Raw genomic sequence first — 16973 nt, 5'->3', positions numbered from 1 at the left:
GTCCTAGACACCAATGTGAGGGGTGGAGGGGGGAGGAAAAAAGCATCAGTGGTTCTGCACCTGGACCCAAGCAATCCTGGTTAGCAACACAGCCCTGGGGAAAAGGATTTGGGGGTGAAGATGGACAAGAAGCTGGCCAGGAGCAGGCAGTGTGAGACTGCAGCACTGAAGGCAAATCACAGCCTGGGCTGCATCCAAAGCAGCACTGCCAGCAGAGCCAGAGAGGGGATTCTGCCACTTGGACCTGCTGAGACCTCACCTGCAGGGCTGTGTGCAGGGCTGGAGCCCTCAGTGTAGGAAGGACCTGGAGCTGATGGAGAGGGTCCAGAGGAGGGACACAAAAATGCTCAGGGGGTTGGAGCAGCTCTGCCATGAGGACAGGCTGAGGGAGCTGGGGGTGCTCAGCCTGGAGAGGAGAAGGCTCTGGGGAGAGCTAACAGCAGCCTGCCAGGACCTGAAGGAGGCTACAGAAAGGATGGAGAGAGACTGCTTGCAAAGGCCTGCAGGGACAGCACCAGGGGCAATGGCTTCAAACTAGAGCAGAGCAGATTGAGATTGGATGCCAGGAACAAGTTCTGCAGCAGGAGGCTGCTGGAACACTGCAACAGGCTGCCCAGGGAGGTGGTTGAGGCTCCATCCCTGGAGATACTCAGGGTGAGGCTGGACAGGGCTCTGGGCAAGCTGATCTAGTGGAGGATGTCCCTGCTGAGTGCAGGGGGTTGGACTGGCTGAGCTTTGGAGGTCCCTTCCAACCCAGCCCATTCTAAGATAGAGTACTCCACAGCCTGGCTCTTCCCATCTCACTCTAACCCCAGGCTCAGAGCAGACAAAGAGGGACTCAGACCTCCAGACCTGGATGCAGCTTTCTGCTCTGAGTTCAAACCACATCCAGCTCTCAAGCAGCTCCTGACAGCTCCTATCAGCCCCAAAGAGCTGCTTTCCTTAAGATATTTATGAAGAAAGAGATGGATTACTCTTCTTTTATGTCTTTTAGCATACTCAGGGCCCAGACTTTAAAGCCAGACCTCTTTTTCTCCTCTGCAGCTCTTGAAGAGCTGCTTTTAGGACTGCAGGCAGCTCTGCCCCCCCTCCCCCTTCTCACAGAGAAGGCTTTCAAAGCACTTCACACACATTCAATAATCTTTTCATCCTGCTCTGAAGCAGGTGGGGTTTAGTCATTTTGCAGATGGAAAAAGCACTTCAGCCAAGGCAGGAGGAGAAGCTGCAACCCCCAGGTTCCCAGCCCTGCACAGGTTCAGGTCCATCCTTCAGCCCACCAAGGCTGCTCTGCAAATACCACCTGGATGCCTGCTAGCACCCAGCACCTCCACAGATTGCATCAGGCTGGGAGGAAGCCTCCAAGGGCAGCTTGTCCAACCCCCCTGCAGGCAGCAGGGACAGCTCCAGCCAGAGCAGGCTGCCCAGGGCCACAGCAAGTCTCATCCTCAATGTCTCCAGGGATGGAGCCTCCACCACCTCCCTGGGCAACCTGTTCCAGTGCCTCCCCACCCTCACTGTGCAGAACTTCCTCCTGATGTCCAACCTAACTCTGCCCTGCTCTCCAGCAGCCTCTTCAGGTACTGGGAGGAAGCTCTAAGATAATAACAATAATAAACCAGGTTGGAAGAGACCTTCAAGATCATTGTGTCCAACCCCTCAACCAATCCAACCCACCTAAACAACTAACCCATGGCACCAAGCACCCCACCAAGTCTCCTCCTGAACACCTCCAACGATGGTGACTCCACCACCTCCCCAGGCAGCCCATTCCAATGGGCAATCACTCTCTCTGTGTAGAACCTCTTCCTAACACCCAACCTAAACCTCCCCTGGTGCAGCTTGAGACTGTGGCCTCTTGTTCTGGTGCTGGTTGCCTGGGAGAAGAGACCAACCCCCGCCTGCCTACATCTCCCTGGAGCCTCCTCTTCTCCAGGCTGAAGAGTCCCAACCCTCTGACAGGCAGTGTAGTATGGTGGAGGTGGCTGCAGCCTGGAGGGAGAGGGCTGCGGTGGCCCGCGGGGAGGGAGAGGGGGAGAGGGCTGCAGCAGCCCACGGGGAGAGGGCTTCAAAGTGAAAGAGGGAGAACCTGAGCTGGAAGAGGAAAGCTCTAGACTGGAGACCAGGAAGAAATTCTTTAGAGTGAAGGTCTTGAGAGCCTGTCCCAGGCTGCCCAGAGAGCTGGGAGCTGCCCCCTGCCTGGCACCAGGGCAGGTCAGGTTGTTTGGGGCTGTGAGCAGCCTGCTCTGGCTGGGGATGTCCCTGCTGGCTGCATGGGGCTGGACTGGGTGAGCTTTACAGGTCCCTTCAACCCAAACCATTCCATGACTTTGTTGTAGGACTCCATTCTCTCCCCACACAATAAGTTTGCATTTACTGAGCTGCTTTTGGAGGGGAAGAGAAAGGAACAGCTGCCATAAGCAAACAGCAGCAGCCAGGGGAAAACTCAGCCCTGCTGCAGAGCCCCTGGCAGGCACAGAGGCCTCTCCACCACTGTCCCCCCGAGGCTGGGCCCATGGGGGCACTGCAGGAAAAACAAAGATCATCTCTTACAAATATCTGGAGAGGAGAAGGCTCCAGGGAGACCTCAGAGCAGCCTGCCAGGACCTGAAGGGCTCCAGGAGAGCTGGGGAGGGACTTTGGACAATGGAGTGACAAGGGACAATGGCTTTGAGCTCAGAGAGGAGAGATTGAGACTGGAGAGGAGGAAGAAATTGCTGAGAGTGAGGCTGGGGAGAGCCTGGCACAGGCTGCCCAGGGAGGCTGTGGCTGCCTCCTCCCTGGAGGTGTTCCAGGCCAGGCTGGATGAGGCCCTGAGCAGCCTGTGCTGGTGGGAGGTGTCCCTGCCCATGGCAGGGGGTTGAGCTTTAAGGTCCCCTCCAACCTGAGCCACTCTGTGAATCTCTGATCTTCTCCTCAGGATGCCTGGAGCAGGGAAGGGGCTACAAGGAAGGGAACAGTGCTGCACCCCACTAATGGCTGCTCTCACCTCCCCTCTGCCCATCTGACCCACAGCCCCTGGCAGGGCCAGCACCACTCCTCAGTCTTCAGAAGCTACTTTCAAGGCTCCAGAAGTGCTCCTAAGAGATTTGGAGCTCCTGCCAGTCCTCAGGTGATCCACAAACATCAAAGTCCACAGCAGCCTCCAATCAATCTGTTTAGCAGGGTGGTTCTTCAGATGTTAGCCTTCCCTCCAGGCACTGCCTCAGCAAACCCAGCTCTGTGCTGGAGCTCTTGGGGTAGACCCCTCCTGCTCTGGCCAGAAATCTCACAGAATGGGAGGGGTTGGAAGGGGCCTCTGGAGATCATCCAGTCCAACCCCCCTGCCCCAGCAGCAACACCCAGGGCAGCTCACACAGGAACACATCCAGGTGGGGCTGGAAAGTCTCCAGAGCAGGAGACTCCACAGCCTCTCTGGGCAGCCTGCTCCAGGCCTCCAGCAGCCTCACAGGGACAAAGTTTTCCCTTCTGTTCCCACAGAGCCTCCTCTGCTCCAGCTTGCCCCCAGTGCCCCTTGGCCTATCCTTGGGCACAGCTGAGCAGAGCCTGGCTCCAGCCCTGCACATCTTTATCCCCAGCAATGAGGGCAGCCCTCAGGCTCCTCTGCTCCAAGCCCCAGCTCCCTCAGCCTGGCCTCCCAGGGAGATGTTCCACTGCCTGCAGCAGCTCTGTGGCTCTGTGCAGTTCCCTGAGATCCTTCTCAAAGTGAGGGGCCCAGAGCTGGACACAAGACTCCAGAGGTGGCCTCAGCAGGGCAGAGCAGAGGGGCAGCAGAACCTCTCTGACCTACTCCCCACAGCCCTTCTGATGCACCCCAGGCTGCCTTTGGCCTTCTTGGCCCCAAGGGCACACTGCTGGCTCCTGGGCATCCCTCTGCCCACCAGGACCCCCCAGGTCCTTTTCCCAACAGGCCAATCCCCAACCCATACTGGTCCCTGGGGTTGTTCTTCCCTAGATGCAAGACTCTAACCCTTACCCTTGTTGGAGTTCATTCCATTGCTCCCTGTTTTTAAAGCCCCTCTCTGGGGTGAGGGAATGGAATCAGCCAAACATGCCCCAGTGCACCCTTGGGAGGCTGCTTCAGTGCTGCTGGCTGAGCAGCTGCTGCCAGGAGGATGGCTGCTTGGTTGCTAAACGACTACCCCCCTCTAGTGTAAACCTTACAGACACCTTCCAGCAGAGAGCAGCTTCAGCCAGGCAGGGGGGAAAGCCAGCAGCAGCTCTGCAAGCTGAACCCTTTGGATGAAGCAAAGCCTCACTGCTCAAACAGAAAGCACTGCAAAAGCCTTCTGCTCCCTCCAGAAACCTGCCAGCACCCTGCTGAAGTCCCTGCCATCCCTGCTCCCCCTGAGGTGCTGTGCAGCAGCTCCACTGCTTGTTTGCCAGTTCCCAATGCAAATCAACACTGCAAAGGGGGGAAAAAAAAAAACCCCACATACATGGCTGAAGGCCAAAGCTAAGCTGAGGGAGAACTGAGAGCTCCTGTGCCAGGTGCACCACAGCAAGAGTTTGGGCAAGAGGGCAGGGGCTGAGCTGGTGGCAGGGAGTGGGAGGCAGCAGCTGAAGTTGAGCCTCAGCATCCTCTCTCTCTCTCTCCCAGAAGTGGCCCAGGAAAACCAGCTCCATGCAGAGCTTTTGGGTTTCAGCAGCCAGAACCTCTCCCAGAGCCACAGCAGAGTAGCTGAGCTGCTCTCCATCCCCAGGCAGAGGGAAAAGCCTCCTGGGACACCAACACAGCCCAGCCAGGCCTGCTGAGGCACTGGGATCATTCCTTCCTTGGCATTCACACTCAGCTCTTACACCAGAATCATGGAATGGTTTGGGTTGGAGAAGTCCTTTAAGATCCTCCAGCCCAACCATTCCCTACCTCTGCCAAGGCTGAGGTTAAACCATGGCCCCAGCACATCTCTGCAGCTTTGAAACCCCTCCAGGGACAGGGATTCAACCACCTTCCTGAAGAGCCTGTGCCAGTGTTTGAGAGCCCTTTCAGTGAAGAAGTCTCTTCTGATGTCCATCCTAAAGCTCCCCTGGGGCAGCTTGAGGCCATTTTACTCTCACCATAGAACCCCAGAACGGCTCAGGTTGGAAGGGACCTCAGGGATCATCTACTGCAACCCCCTGCCCTGGGCAGGGACACCTCCCAGCAGCACAGGTTGCTCACAGCCACATCCAGCCTGGCCTTCAACACCTCCAGGCAGGAGGCAGCCAGAGCCTCCCTGGGCAGCCTGTGCCAGAGTCTCACCACCCTCTACTGAAGAACTTCTCCCTCAGCTCCAGTCTCACCCTGCTCTGCCTCAGCTTCAAACCATTCCCCCTTGGCCTTAGACACCCTCAGGAGAAGTCCCTCTGCAGCCTTCCTGTAGGATCCCTTCAGGTACTGAAAGGCAGCCCTGAGGTCCTCCCAGAGTGTTTTCCTCTCCAGGCTGAACACCCCCAGCTCCCTCAGTCTATCACTTGTCCCTTGGGACAAGAGCCCAACCCCAACCTCCTCTCAGGGAGCTGTAGAGAGCTATGAGGTCTCCTCTCAGCCTCCTCTCCTCCAGGCTGAACACCCCCAGCTCCCTCACTGCTCCTCACCAGCCCTGCTTAGCACTTTCCAGCCAGCATTAGAAGCCACAGAGGCTTTCCAGGTGTCACTGAAACCCAGCCCTCACTTCCCCAGTTTGAAAATCAAAGCCAGCCCCAGCCTTTATTTAGCAGAGCAGCAGCAGCTGTTCCAGGTGGCAGACCAAAAAGAGCAAATAGAGTTCCAGAAGTGACTCTGCAGATATTTAAAGACACACAAAAAACCCCAACACACTGAAGGAGCACAGCAAGAGGACCACCCCAAGGAGTTCAAGTCAGTTTCAGGGAGACCTCAGAGCAGCCTGCCAGGACCTGAAGGGGCTCCAGGAGAGCTGGGGAGGGACTGGTGACAAGGGCTGGGAGTGTCAGGATGAGGAACAATGGCTTTGAGCTGGGAGAGAGGAGACTGAGAGTGGGATGAGGAAGAAATTGTTGAGAGTGAGAGTGGGGAGAGCCTGGCACAGGTTGCCCAGGGAGGTTTGTGGCTGCCTCCTCCCTGGAGGTGTTCAGGGCCAGGCTGGATGAGGCCTTGAGCAAGCTGTGCTGGAGGGAGGTGTCCCTGCCCATGGCAGGGGGTTGGAACTGGATGAGCTTGAAGGTCCCTTCCAACCTAAGCCATTCTAGGACTCTGTGGTTCCAGATTCAATCTGTACTAAACCACAGCCCTGGTAGCTTGCTCTGCTGACCAGGAGGCACAAAGAATTCATCTGGCAAGCCTGTGAATGCCTCCTCATTAAACAAGCACAGGAATAGCACAGTGAGTTGTGCTTTATTTTGGATGACTTCTGCTTCAGGTTGGAGAAGGTTCGGGTTGGAAGTGACCTTAAAGCCCATCCAGCTCCAACCCCCTGACATGGGCAGTGACAGCTCCCACCAGCCCAGGTGGCTCAAGGGCCTCATCCAGCCTGGCTCTGAACACTTCTGGGGACAGAGCCTTCACACCTTCTCTCTGCAGCCCATGCCAGAGCCTCACCACCCTCATGGGGAAGAATTTCTTCCCAATGCCTAATCTCAATCTAGCTTCTTCAGGTTGGCAGCCATCACTCCTGTCACTCCATGCCTTTGATGGAGTCCCTCCCCAGCTCTCCTATACCCCCTTCAAACCCTGGCAGGCAGCTCCAGCATCACAGGTGCAGCACAGCAAAGCTCTCCCAAAACAGCAAGCAAGCAGCATTCCCCCAGGGAGGAAGAACGAAGCATTTTTGTCTCCAGGTGAAATCAGATGATCAGCAATTAACCTCAGCAGAGCACCAAGAGCTGCTGGAGGAGAGAACAATGGCTCAGCCTTCGTTTGAGAAGCCTGGCAGCTCTCCACGCCTTTCAAGTCCCTCACGGGAGAGGGCTCAGCTCACTGCAGCCCCCCGCCAGGGGCACCCCCCGCCCCCGGCAGGACCTGCCTCCGGCACCGGGCCTGAGAGCAGAGCACCTGCGGCTGCCCGCAGCCAGCCCTCTGCCGCCGGCTGGGGACCGGCCGAGGGCTGCAGGCTCCCCCAGACACTGCCACGTGAGCCGGGGTGCCCGGAGGGACAAAGAAAGGGATGGCAGCGGAGCCGCCTCACGCCGGCGATGACAGACAGGCTGCCCCCAGGCAATGGCACAAGGCGGGAGGCCGCTCCCCGCCGCTCCTGTGCCGGAAGGCAGCCGCGGGGGCCGACACGGGGCGCAGACATCCACCTCCCTTTCGCGCTCACCCTCCTTGAGAGGCAACGAGAGGCGACCGCCCAAGGCCCAGAGCCCGGGCAAGGCTGAGCACAGAGCGAAGGGGCGAGGGGGACCCCCCCGGCCCGCCTGGATGGTGCTGACAGCCCCCATGGAGACCACACTCCAGAGGGGCTTGAAGGGGAAATCCCGAGCCCTGGGGGCGGCTGGGCTTCAGAAACGTCCGAGGCAGATTCAGGCCCTGGAGGGTGGGCAGGTGTGAGAGGGAGGAGGAGGAGGAAGGGCAGGGAGCTGTCCTTGCCGGGAGGAGGACACAATGCTGCGGGGACGCAGACCGGGGCCGGGGGCGGCGGGGCCACAGCCCGGGCAGGGAGAGAGATGGGGAAAGGGGAAGGAGATAGCGCGACCAGCGGGCCGGGCCGGGCCGTACCTGCGCCATGGCCGAGCGCGACCCCCACGCCGGGGCCACCGGAGGGTCCGCACCGGGCCGCAGCCGCCGCCGCCACCGGGGGGTGCCGGAAGTGGCAGTAGGGCCGGCGGCAGGGTCCCCCGCCCGGCCCCCCGGCGGTGAGGAAGGGGCAGTCGATGCCGCGGAAGTAGCCGGTGGATCTCAGCATCCCGCCGGCTGCGGGGCCGGGCAGGGGGAAAGGAGGCGCCGGAGGGGGGGGCGGCGGCGACGCGCTCACGCCTCAGACCGCCGGCCCCGCCGCCATCTTGCGAGCGCCAGGCACGGCCCCGAGGACCCCGCGACGCCGCTGCCCGCACAGGGCTGCCCGCGGCGCGCCTGAGCCGAGCGCGGGGCGGGGGCGGGGCCGGGCCGAGCGCGGAAGATGGCGGCCGGCGGCTCCGCTCCCCTCGGCCCCGCCGGGGCCTGCCTGGCCGCTGGGGGCAGTGCTGTGCCCGCTGGAGGAGCCTGGCGCCCGTCAGGGAGGGACGGGGGCGGTGCTGGGTCCGCCCCGGTGGAGCATGGTCTGGGAGATGCGAGCGAGAATCTGCCTGAATCATAGCGTGGTGGGGAGGGAAAGGAGCTCTGGAGCTCACCCAGCCCAAGCCCTGCTCCAGCAGGGCACCCACAAGCACCTTGCCCAGGGGCACAAGGGCCAGGGGGGGTTGGAAGCTCTCCACACAAGGAGACTCCACAACCTTTCTGGGTAGCCTGCCCTCCTGTCAGCTCCAACCTCCTGGATGCCACTCTGTGCCCCTTGCCCCTTGTGCTGTCCCTGGGCACCACTCAGCAGAGTCTGGCCCCAGCCTCTTGCCCCTGACACATCCTTTGGCTCTTGCTGAGCATTGCTCAGATCCCCTCTGGGGCTGCTCTGCTCCAGGCTCTCAGCCCCAGGGCTCTCAGCCTTTGCTCCTCACAGAGCTGCTCCAGGCCCCTCTGCAGCCTCCCCTGGACTCTCTCCAGCGGTTCCCTGGCTCTCTTGAACCAGAACTGGACTCAGGACTGAGATGTGGCCTCAGTGGACCAGAGTAGAAGGGGAGGAGAACTTTCCTTGCCCTGCAGGCCACAATCTTCTGAATCCTCCCTGGGAGACCCTTTGGCTTCTTGGCCAACTCCAGCTGGTTTGGGGCACACCGGAGGACCCACTCCCCCCAGACTGGCAACAGAGCAAGGTGGGAGGATGCTGGGGAAGGAGACTGCAGCCCCCAGCTCTGTAGCCACTCTGTCCTGCTGCTTCACACTGGGCTGGGCCAGACCGCCTGAACAAGAGCAGATTTCTCCTGCTACAGCCAGAGAGACATCCCTGAGCTGTCCAAGCTGCAGCCCTCATTCCCAGCATGGCCTCAGCCTTGCAGAAGGTAGCAGAACGGCAGCCAGGAGCTGGCAGAGGGACTCGAGGCACAAACACCTCACCTGAGGCCACTAGGAGGAGTGACTCTCTCTGCACTGAGCCTGCCATGGACACCTGTCCCTCCTTCCCCAGGCTGCTCTCACATTTACCAGTGGGGAAACTGAGGCACACGTGGTCACAGGAACTTGTCTGTGCCGGGTTGGCAGCAGAGCAGGGACTTGGAGCTGGAAGGGCATCTGCAGCTCCTGGCAATCATCCTGCCTTGAGTTTTCAGAAGAGAGAGGCTCCACCAGCCTCTGTGAGGCTGTTTTGGGTAGAGAGTGACCAAGGGCCTCAGGAGAAACGCCATAAGGTGGAGCCAGGAGCCCCAGCCCAGAGAGAAGGAAGGAAAGCCTCTTGGCTTTGGAAAAGAGAGATGGGAGTGAGGGGGGAAGCCTTGGAGCGATGCAGGGAGCTGGGCTGCGTGAGAAGCGCACAAGGAGGAGCTGCCCCAGGGCAGTGATCACTCAACTTTCAGAGTGGTCTTCAGCAAAACAAAACCTCCGCTTCCTTTTCAAATGCAGCACCGCAGCAAGCCCAGGAAGCTGCTTCCTGCCTGCCCACCACTGCCCCCCTCCCAGCCCAGCCAGTCTGGGAGCTGAGGCCATCGGGAGGTGTCCCTGCTGGCTGCAGGGGGCTGGGACAACACGACCTTTGAGAGCCCTTTGCAAACTCTGAGTCGTCAGGAGAGGAACCTAGGCCAGCACCCAGGGGAGCAGGAGGCTGATGCCCCAGAACTGCCTAGGGCTAGGGCCAAACAGCCCCAGGGGAACCTCAGGAGGTGATAAAAAGCTTCTCAACATCCCAAAATCCACAGAAAGGGGCAAAATCCTGCCACTGCCACATGAGGTACCCAGGGAAGGCTCACACTGAGCATCCTCCCACCATGCTCCTGCCACCCACAGCTGCTAAAATAGCCACAGATTCTTACTCCCAGCCCAAAAGGAAGAGGAAGCTTTCACTCTTTTTATGGTGTCAGACAATCAGGGAACTGTTTGGGTTGGAAAAGGCCTCCAGGATCATTCAGTCCAACACCAACCCAACCCCACCATGGCCCCAAGTGCCACCTTGTTATAGGGGGTTGCTCCAAACCCCCCTTCCCCCACCTCCATCAGCGGAGGGTTGAATGGGGGGAAGACAAAGGAACCAAATTGCCTTCCAAGGTGCGAAACTGCCTTCCCCTCCCCCTGGGGACTGTGGCCAGCAGGAGCAGGGAGGTCATCCTGCCCTGTGCTCAGCACTGCTGAGGCCACAGCTTGAGTCCTGTGTCCAGTTCTGGACCCCTCAGTTTAAGAAGGACATTGAGAGACTTGAAGGTGTCCAGAGAAGGGCAACAAAGCTGGGGAGGGGTCTGGAGCACAGCCCTGGGAGGAGAGGCTGAGGGAGCTGGGGTTGCTTGGGCTGGAGAAGAGGAGGCTCAGGGGAGACCTCATTGCCCTCTACAGCTCCCTGAAGGGAGGTTGTAGCCAGGTGGGGGTTGGTCTCTTCTCCCAGGCACCCAGCACCAGAACAAGAGGACACAGTCTCAAGCTGTGCCAGGGGAGGTTTAGGCTGGAGGTTAGGAAGAAATTCTTCCCAGACAGAGAGATTGGCCTTTGGGATGTGCTGCCCAGGGAGGTGGTGGAGTCACCTTCCTTGGAAGTGTTTCAAGTAAGGCTGGATGAGGCCCTTGGTGCCTAGTCTACTCCTCCTGCAGGGGCAGAGGTCCCTGTGGTGGATGGAGTGATGATAATTCGTGTCCATTAAGATGATTTTGGTTAAAGTACAACCCACAGCAGAGGCAGGAGTGGGGAAACAGGGGGTCAGACTTTATTGGAACCAGTGGTTGAGGATTCATTTGGTTTGCTTTACAATAGGTATACCAAGGCCTTAGTGAAACGTTAGGAGCTAACAGCAAGAGGTTGTTCAAGGAAGAGGAAGGAGGAGAGTTTGCTTCCCCCCCCCAGCAAACAGCAGCCTGGGTGCTGGGATGCCCACCCAGCTCCCAGTGAGCAGCACTGGGAAAGGGCCTGAAGGTCCTTGCACACTCCAGGGCAGCTCCTCTGAGAAGAGGGATCCCCAGAGCAGAGGCACAGACTGGTTAGGGTGGGGAGAGACCTTTAGAGATCATCCAGTCCTCTGCAGCCCCCAGGGACATCCCCAACCAGAGCAGGTTGCTCACAGCCCCAAACAACCTGACCTGCACTGGTGCCAGGCATGGGGCAGCTCCCAGCTCTCTGGGCAGCCTGGGACAGGCTCTCCCCACCCTCAGGGTCAAACATTTCTCCTTCTCTCCACTCTCAAGCTCCCTCTTGCAGTTCCAAACCATCCCCCCTTGGCCTGTCCCAACAGGGCCTGCTCCAAAGTCTGTCCCCAGCTTTCTTCTTGACCCTTTTAAGCCCTGCAAGGCCACCAGAAGGTCTCCCTGGAGCCTTCTCCTCTCCAGGCTGCCCAAGCCCAACTCTCTCAGCCTGGAGCCTCCCAGCAGAGGGCTTCCAGCCCTGCCAGCACTGCTGTGGCCTCCTCTGGCCCTGCCCCACCAGGTCCCTGTCTGTGCTTCAACCCTCCACGGGGATGCTCTGGCCCCCAGAGGTTCCTTCACACCCCCAGCATCCTCCTGATTCCCCAAGGGTGCTCTCAGCCCTCTAAGGATCCTGCCAGCCCCTCAGGGTGCTCCAGTCCCCCCAGGAGTGCTCCCAACCCCCCAGAGTTTCTCCAGCCCCCAAGAATGCTCCCCCAAGAATGCTCCTAGCCCCCAAGGGGATACTCCAGCCCCCCAGGGATGCTCCCAGCCCCCCAAGGGGTTACTCCAGCCCCGCAAGGGGCTACTCCAGCCCCCCAGGGATGCTCCCAGCCCCCCAAGGGGTTACTCCAGCCCCCCAGGGATGCTCCCAGCCCCCCAAGGGGTTACTCCAGCTCCCCAAGGGGTTACTCCAGCCCCCCAGGGATGCTCCCAGCCCACCCCTCCGCCGGGGCTGGGGTCCGGGCTGCACGGCCCCGCAGTGTCCCACGCTGTGCCGCGGCGGGGGGGGGCAGCCCGTGGGCCTCCCTTCAGCCTCCCAGCCTCCAGACATGGCTCAGGCATAGGATGACAAAGGGAAGCTCACAGGGGGCAGGGGGGGCGCGGCCCCTCGCGTTCCTCCGGCCGAGGCTCCTGCGGGTGGGGAGAGATGGAGTGAGCCTGGGGGGAGGGGGGGAGGGAGGGGGTCCCCAGGCTGTGCTGTGTGGCTGCAGGAGGTGAAAGCAGCCCCGGGTGTGATTCAGCCCCAAGGCTGGGGACAGTGTGGGGTGCTCCCAGCCCCCCAGGGGTGCCCCTGGCCTCCCAATAGGATGCTCCAACCCTCCACGGGGATGCTCTGGCCCCCAGGGGTTCCTCCAGCCCCCCAGCATCCTCCTGGTCCCCAAGGGCGCTCTCAACCCTCTAAGGAACCTTCCAGCCCCTCAGGGTGCTCCAGGCCCCCAGAAGGGCTCCCAGCCCCGCAAGGGGACACTCCAAGGGGATACTGCAGCCCCCCAGTGTGTGGCCATGTGAGGGGTGGCAGCTGGGGGGCCCTGGGGGGGTGTTGGTGCATGAGTGTGGGAATGAGCGTGGCACTGCAGAGGCAACGTGGGGGGCAGGGGTGGGGCATGGGCATCTACACGTGGGTGGGGGTCTGCACACCTCTGTGGGTGCCTTGCAGACCTCTGTGGGTGCTGCACACCTCTGTGAGCACTGCACACTTGTGTGGGTGCCTTGCACACCCCTGTGGATGCTGCACACCTCTGTGGGTGCCTTGCAGACCTCTGTGGGTGCTGCACACCTCTGTGGGTGCCTTGCAGACCTCTGTGGGTGCTGCACACCTCTGTGAGCACTGCACACTTGTGTGGGTGCCTTGCACACCCCTGTGGATGCTGCACACCTCTGTGAGTGCCTTGCACCTGTATGTGTGTGCCTTGCACACCTCTGTGGCTGCCTTGCACACCTCTGTGGCTGCCTTGCACACTTGTGTGGATGCCTTGTACATCTCTGTGAGTGCCTTGCACATCTCTCTGGGTGCTGCACACCTATGTGAGTGCCTTGCACACCTGTGTGCACAGCACAGAGCTCTCTGGGTCCATCCCACTAATGCCCACCTGCAGGGCCCAGGCCCCAACCCAGCACCCTGGGGACCGCTGGGCACCCTCCAACCCTGTGCCCCCCAGCACTGGGCAGTGAGTGCCCCCCTGCACCCCACACTCCCTCCTCCCTGTGATTTGGTGCCACCCTCACTGCTGCTCACCAGGGACGTGCCAGCTGGTGGCTGGGCACTGCCATGGGCACTGCCATGGGCACACCAGGGTGGATGTTCACAGCCTGGGTGCTGCTCAAGGGGTGGGGACAGTTGGGCACCCCCCAGCCCCATCACCATCCCTGTCCCCAGCTGTCCCCCACCAGCCCCAGGTCTGTGCCTCACTCACCTGGCAGGGCAGAGCCAGGGGCTGCTGCCAGAGCTTCCTCTCCTCCTCCTCCTCTCCTGTCCCCTTCCCTCCATCTTGGCCTGTGCCACGCGGAGCCCCTGGCAGCCCTCCTGCGGTGCCCTCCCCTCTGGCAGCCTGAGCACGGCCAGGATCCTTCCCCTGCCCCTTTTATGCCATCCCTGCTCATATGAGGAGCACGTGAAAGCCCAGGGCAGGGCTCTCAGAAAGCTCCTTAAGGCTCCTTAATGCAGGCTGCTGCGTCCCATGACCGAGCTGGGCTCTGAGCAGGGTCTCATGACCATGGCACACAGGCCTTGGCCATCAAAAGCTTCATTTATGCCCCAAAGGAGACTTAAACCCCTCCTGGCTGGTCACCTGGTGAGCCCAACAGCCCCATGCCCAGCCCTGGCTCTGGGCACTGCTGCCAAGGGCTCCTGGCCATGGGCATCCAGGCCTTTGCCCTGGGATCCCACAGACATCCAAGACATCATCTTCTACAGCCACCACCTCCTTCCACAGCCATCATCCTCTCCTTCCACAGCCACCACCCTCTCCTTCCACAGCCACCACCCTCTCCTTCCACAGCCACCACCCTCTCCTTCCACAGCCACCACCCTCTCCTTCCACAGCCATCATCCTCTCCTTCCACAGCCACCACCCTCTCCTTCCACAGCCACCACCCTCTCCTTCCACAGCCACCACCCTCTCCTTCCACAGCCATCACCCTCTCCTTCCACAGCCATCACCCTCTCCTTCCACAGCCATCACCTCCTTCCACAGCCACCACCCTCTCCTTCCACAGCCACCACCCTCTCCTTCCACAGCCACCACCCTCTCCTTCCACAGCCACCACCCTCTCCTTCCACAGCCATCATCCTCTCCTTCCACAGCCACCACCCTCTCCTTTCACAGCCACCACCCTCTCCTTTCACAGCTATCACCTCCTTCCACAGCCACCATCATCTCCTTCCATTGCCACCACCTCCTTCCACAACTACTCAGGGACATGCAGGGACATGGAGCCCACACAGCTCCCTTCAGCCCAGCCTGTCCTGGCAGTGACAGGAGCAGGAGCCTCCTCCCTCAGCTCTCCTGGCTCTTCCTTGTCCTTCAAAAGGACCCAGGGGGATCCCTGCCCTGTTCCTGATCTGCTGTGGCTGCAGGAGGGACTCTGGGGACACTCTGAGGCCTTTCTCCTCCTCCACATCCTGCTGTGGTTTTGGCAGAGCCCTCTCCACAGGCACCAAACCCCATCCAGGTCTGGCCCCCACCCAGCCCCATTCCTTCCCTGTCCCTTCCTGCTGCTCCCAGACTGTGGCCCCAGTGCTGGGGACAGAGCTGTCACCCCAGCAGCTCCTGGCCCAGTTTGGCTCTGCTGCTGGGGGATGCTGCACCCAGGACCCCTGGGGGCTGGCTCCTGACTTTTGGGGGCCCTGCAGCCTCCCTCCTCACTCCAGCTGCCCATGCCAGGGTGGGGATGGTGCCTGAACCCCCTTGGGCCAGCAGCAGAGAAGGATCCAGACCCAGTTCCAGATAACAACACTGGGATCCAACCCACCAGGGAAGGGGCAGCCAGTGCTGTCCAGCACCCTGGGACCCCATGTCACAGAATCCCAGCATGGTTGGGCTGGAAGGGAGCTCTGGAGAGCATCCAGTCCAACCCTCCTGCCAGGGCAGGGGCACCTGGAGCAGCTCACACAGGAACACATCCAGGTGAGCTTGGAATGCTCCAGAGATGGAGACTCCACCACCTCTCTGGGCAGCCTGCTCCAGGCCTCCACCACCCTTCAGTCACAGAAGTTCCTCCTCATGTTCAGAGGCAGCTTCTGATGGGCAAGTTTGTGCCCACTGCCCCTTGGCCTGGCACTGGGCACCACTGAACAGAGCCTGGTGCCACCCTGCTGACAGCCACCCTTGAAGTGTTGCTCAGCACTGATCAGATCCCCCTCAGGCTGCTCTTCTCCAGCCTAAAGCCCCAATGCTCTCAGCCTGTCCCCACCAGAGAGGTTCCACTGCCCTCAGCACCCTGGCAGCCCTTTGCTGTGCCCTCTCCAGCCACTCCCTGACCTCCTTGAGCTGGGGAGCCCAGACCTGGCCCCAGGCCTCCAGCTGTGGCCTCACCAGGGCAGAGCAGAGGAAGAACCTCTCTTGACCTGCTGGCCACACTCTTCTTGATGCCCCCCAGGATGCCACTGGCCTCTTGGCCACGAGGGCACCTTGCTGGCTCATAGCCTTTTGTCCACCAGGACAAGATCCCTGAGCTGGGTCTAAACTTTGGGGATCAGGCTGAACTCTTCTGACCTTTTGCTTTTCAGTTTTCAAGCTGAGCCACAGCAAACACAAACTCCAGCACCCCAGCCCTCCCAGCCCAGCCACTGGCCCCAAGAGGTCCCAGCAGTGATGTGGAGCTGCTCAAAGGCCTCAGCAACTCGACAGGAAACTGGGAGAAGTAAGAGGATAAAAATACCCTGGGTGGAAACAAAACCTCTCTGTGCTGGGATTAGGGCTCTGGGGGCTGCTCTGGCCCTGCTCAACCAGGCCAGGCCAGGGGGCAGCTGGGCTGGGCCATTGTGGTGGCTTTGCCTGCCAGCACTGCTCTGAGCTAAAGGCTCTAAAGTCACCCAGCAGGAGCTTGGTACCTGGGGGATGCTCAGGGAGAAGCCAGGCACCCCAGCTCCTGGGCCCTGGATCCAGCCCCAGCATCCAAATGCAGCCCCGTGGCCAAGAAGGCTCCAGTGGGCTGCTGGGGGCATGGAGAAGTGTGGCCAGCAGGGCAAGGGAGGTTCTCCTCCCCTTCTGTTCTGCCCTGGTGAGGCTTCACCTGCAGTACTGGGTCCACTTCTGGGCTCCCCAGATCCACAGAGCCAGGGAACTGCTGGGGAGAGTCCAGGGGAGGCTGCAGAGGGGCCTGGAGCAGCTCTGTGAGGAGCAAAGGCTGAGAGCCCTGGGGCTGAGAGCCTGGAGCAGAGCAGCCCCAGAGGGGAGCCGAGCAATGCTCAGCAAGAGCCAAAGGAGCTGTGGGGGGCAAGAGGCTGGGGCCAGGCTCTGCTGAGTGGTGCCCAGGGACAGGGCCAGGGGCACAAACTGGAACCCAGGAGGTTCCATCTGAGCAGGAGGAGAAAGCTGTTTGGTGTGAAGGTGCTGGAGGCCTGGAGCAGGCTGCCCAGAGAGGTTGTGGAGTCTCCTTGCCTGGAGAGCTTCCAAAGCCCCCCTGGGCATTGTGCTCCTGGGCAAGCTGCTGTGGGTGCCCTGCTCTGGATGATCTCTAGAGCTCCCTTCCCATCCCTACCCTGCTGGGATTCTGTGCAATCCTCTTCCAGCTCCTGCACAGCACCAGGCCAAGGTCCCCCCTCCTGCACTGGGGCACCCACCATGGGCACAGGGAGCTGTGTGAGGAGCAGAGGGTCCTGTGCCCCCCATGGCTCCCAGCCCCAAACAATGGCTGCATTTGAGGGCTCCATGTGTGGGGCTCCACAAGGCCCTTGAGCCCCTAAGGAGATT

At 60.7% G+C, this 16973-nt stretch overlaps 1 protein-coding gene across 1 annotated transcript in view; it reads right to left on the bottom strand.

The window, feature by feature from the left end:
- REXO1 (RNA exonuclease 1 homolog) overlaps nt 1-7947 on the bottom strand; it is a 48205-nt gene extending 40258 nt beyond the window's left edge. Inside the window, exon 1 of the mRNA XM_054175314.1 lies at nt 7652-7947. Coding sequence (XP_054031289.1) covers nt 7652-7838 — 187 coding nt within the window. The 5' untranslated portion in view covers nt 7839-7947. The remainder of the gene's footprint in view (nt 1-7651) is intronic.
- Between the last annotated feature and the right edge of the window lie 9026 nt (nt 7948-16973).

The sequence above is a fragment of the Dryobates pubescens genome, chromosome 31, assembly GCF_014839835.1.
Source record: "Dryobates pubescens isolate bDryPub1 chromosome 31, bDryPub1.pri, whole genome shotgun sequence".
Lineage (NCBI taxonomy): Eukaryota > Metazoa > Chordata > Aves > Piciformes > Picidae > Dryobates > Dryobates pubescens.
The sequence above is the reverse complement of the archived record's forward strand: the minus strand, read 5'-3'. Positions and strand labels throughout refer to the sequence as shown.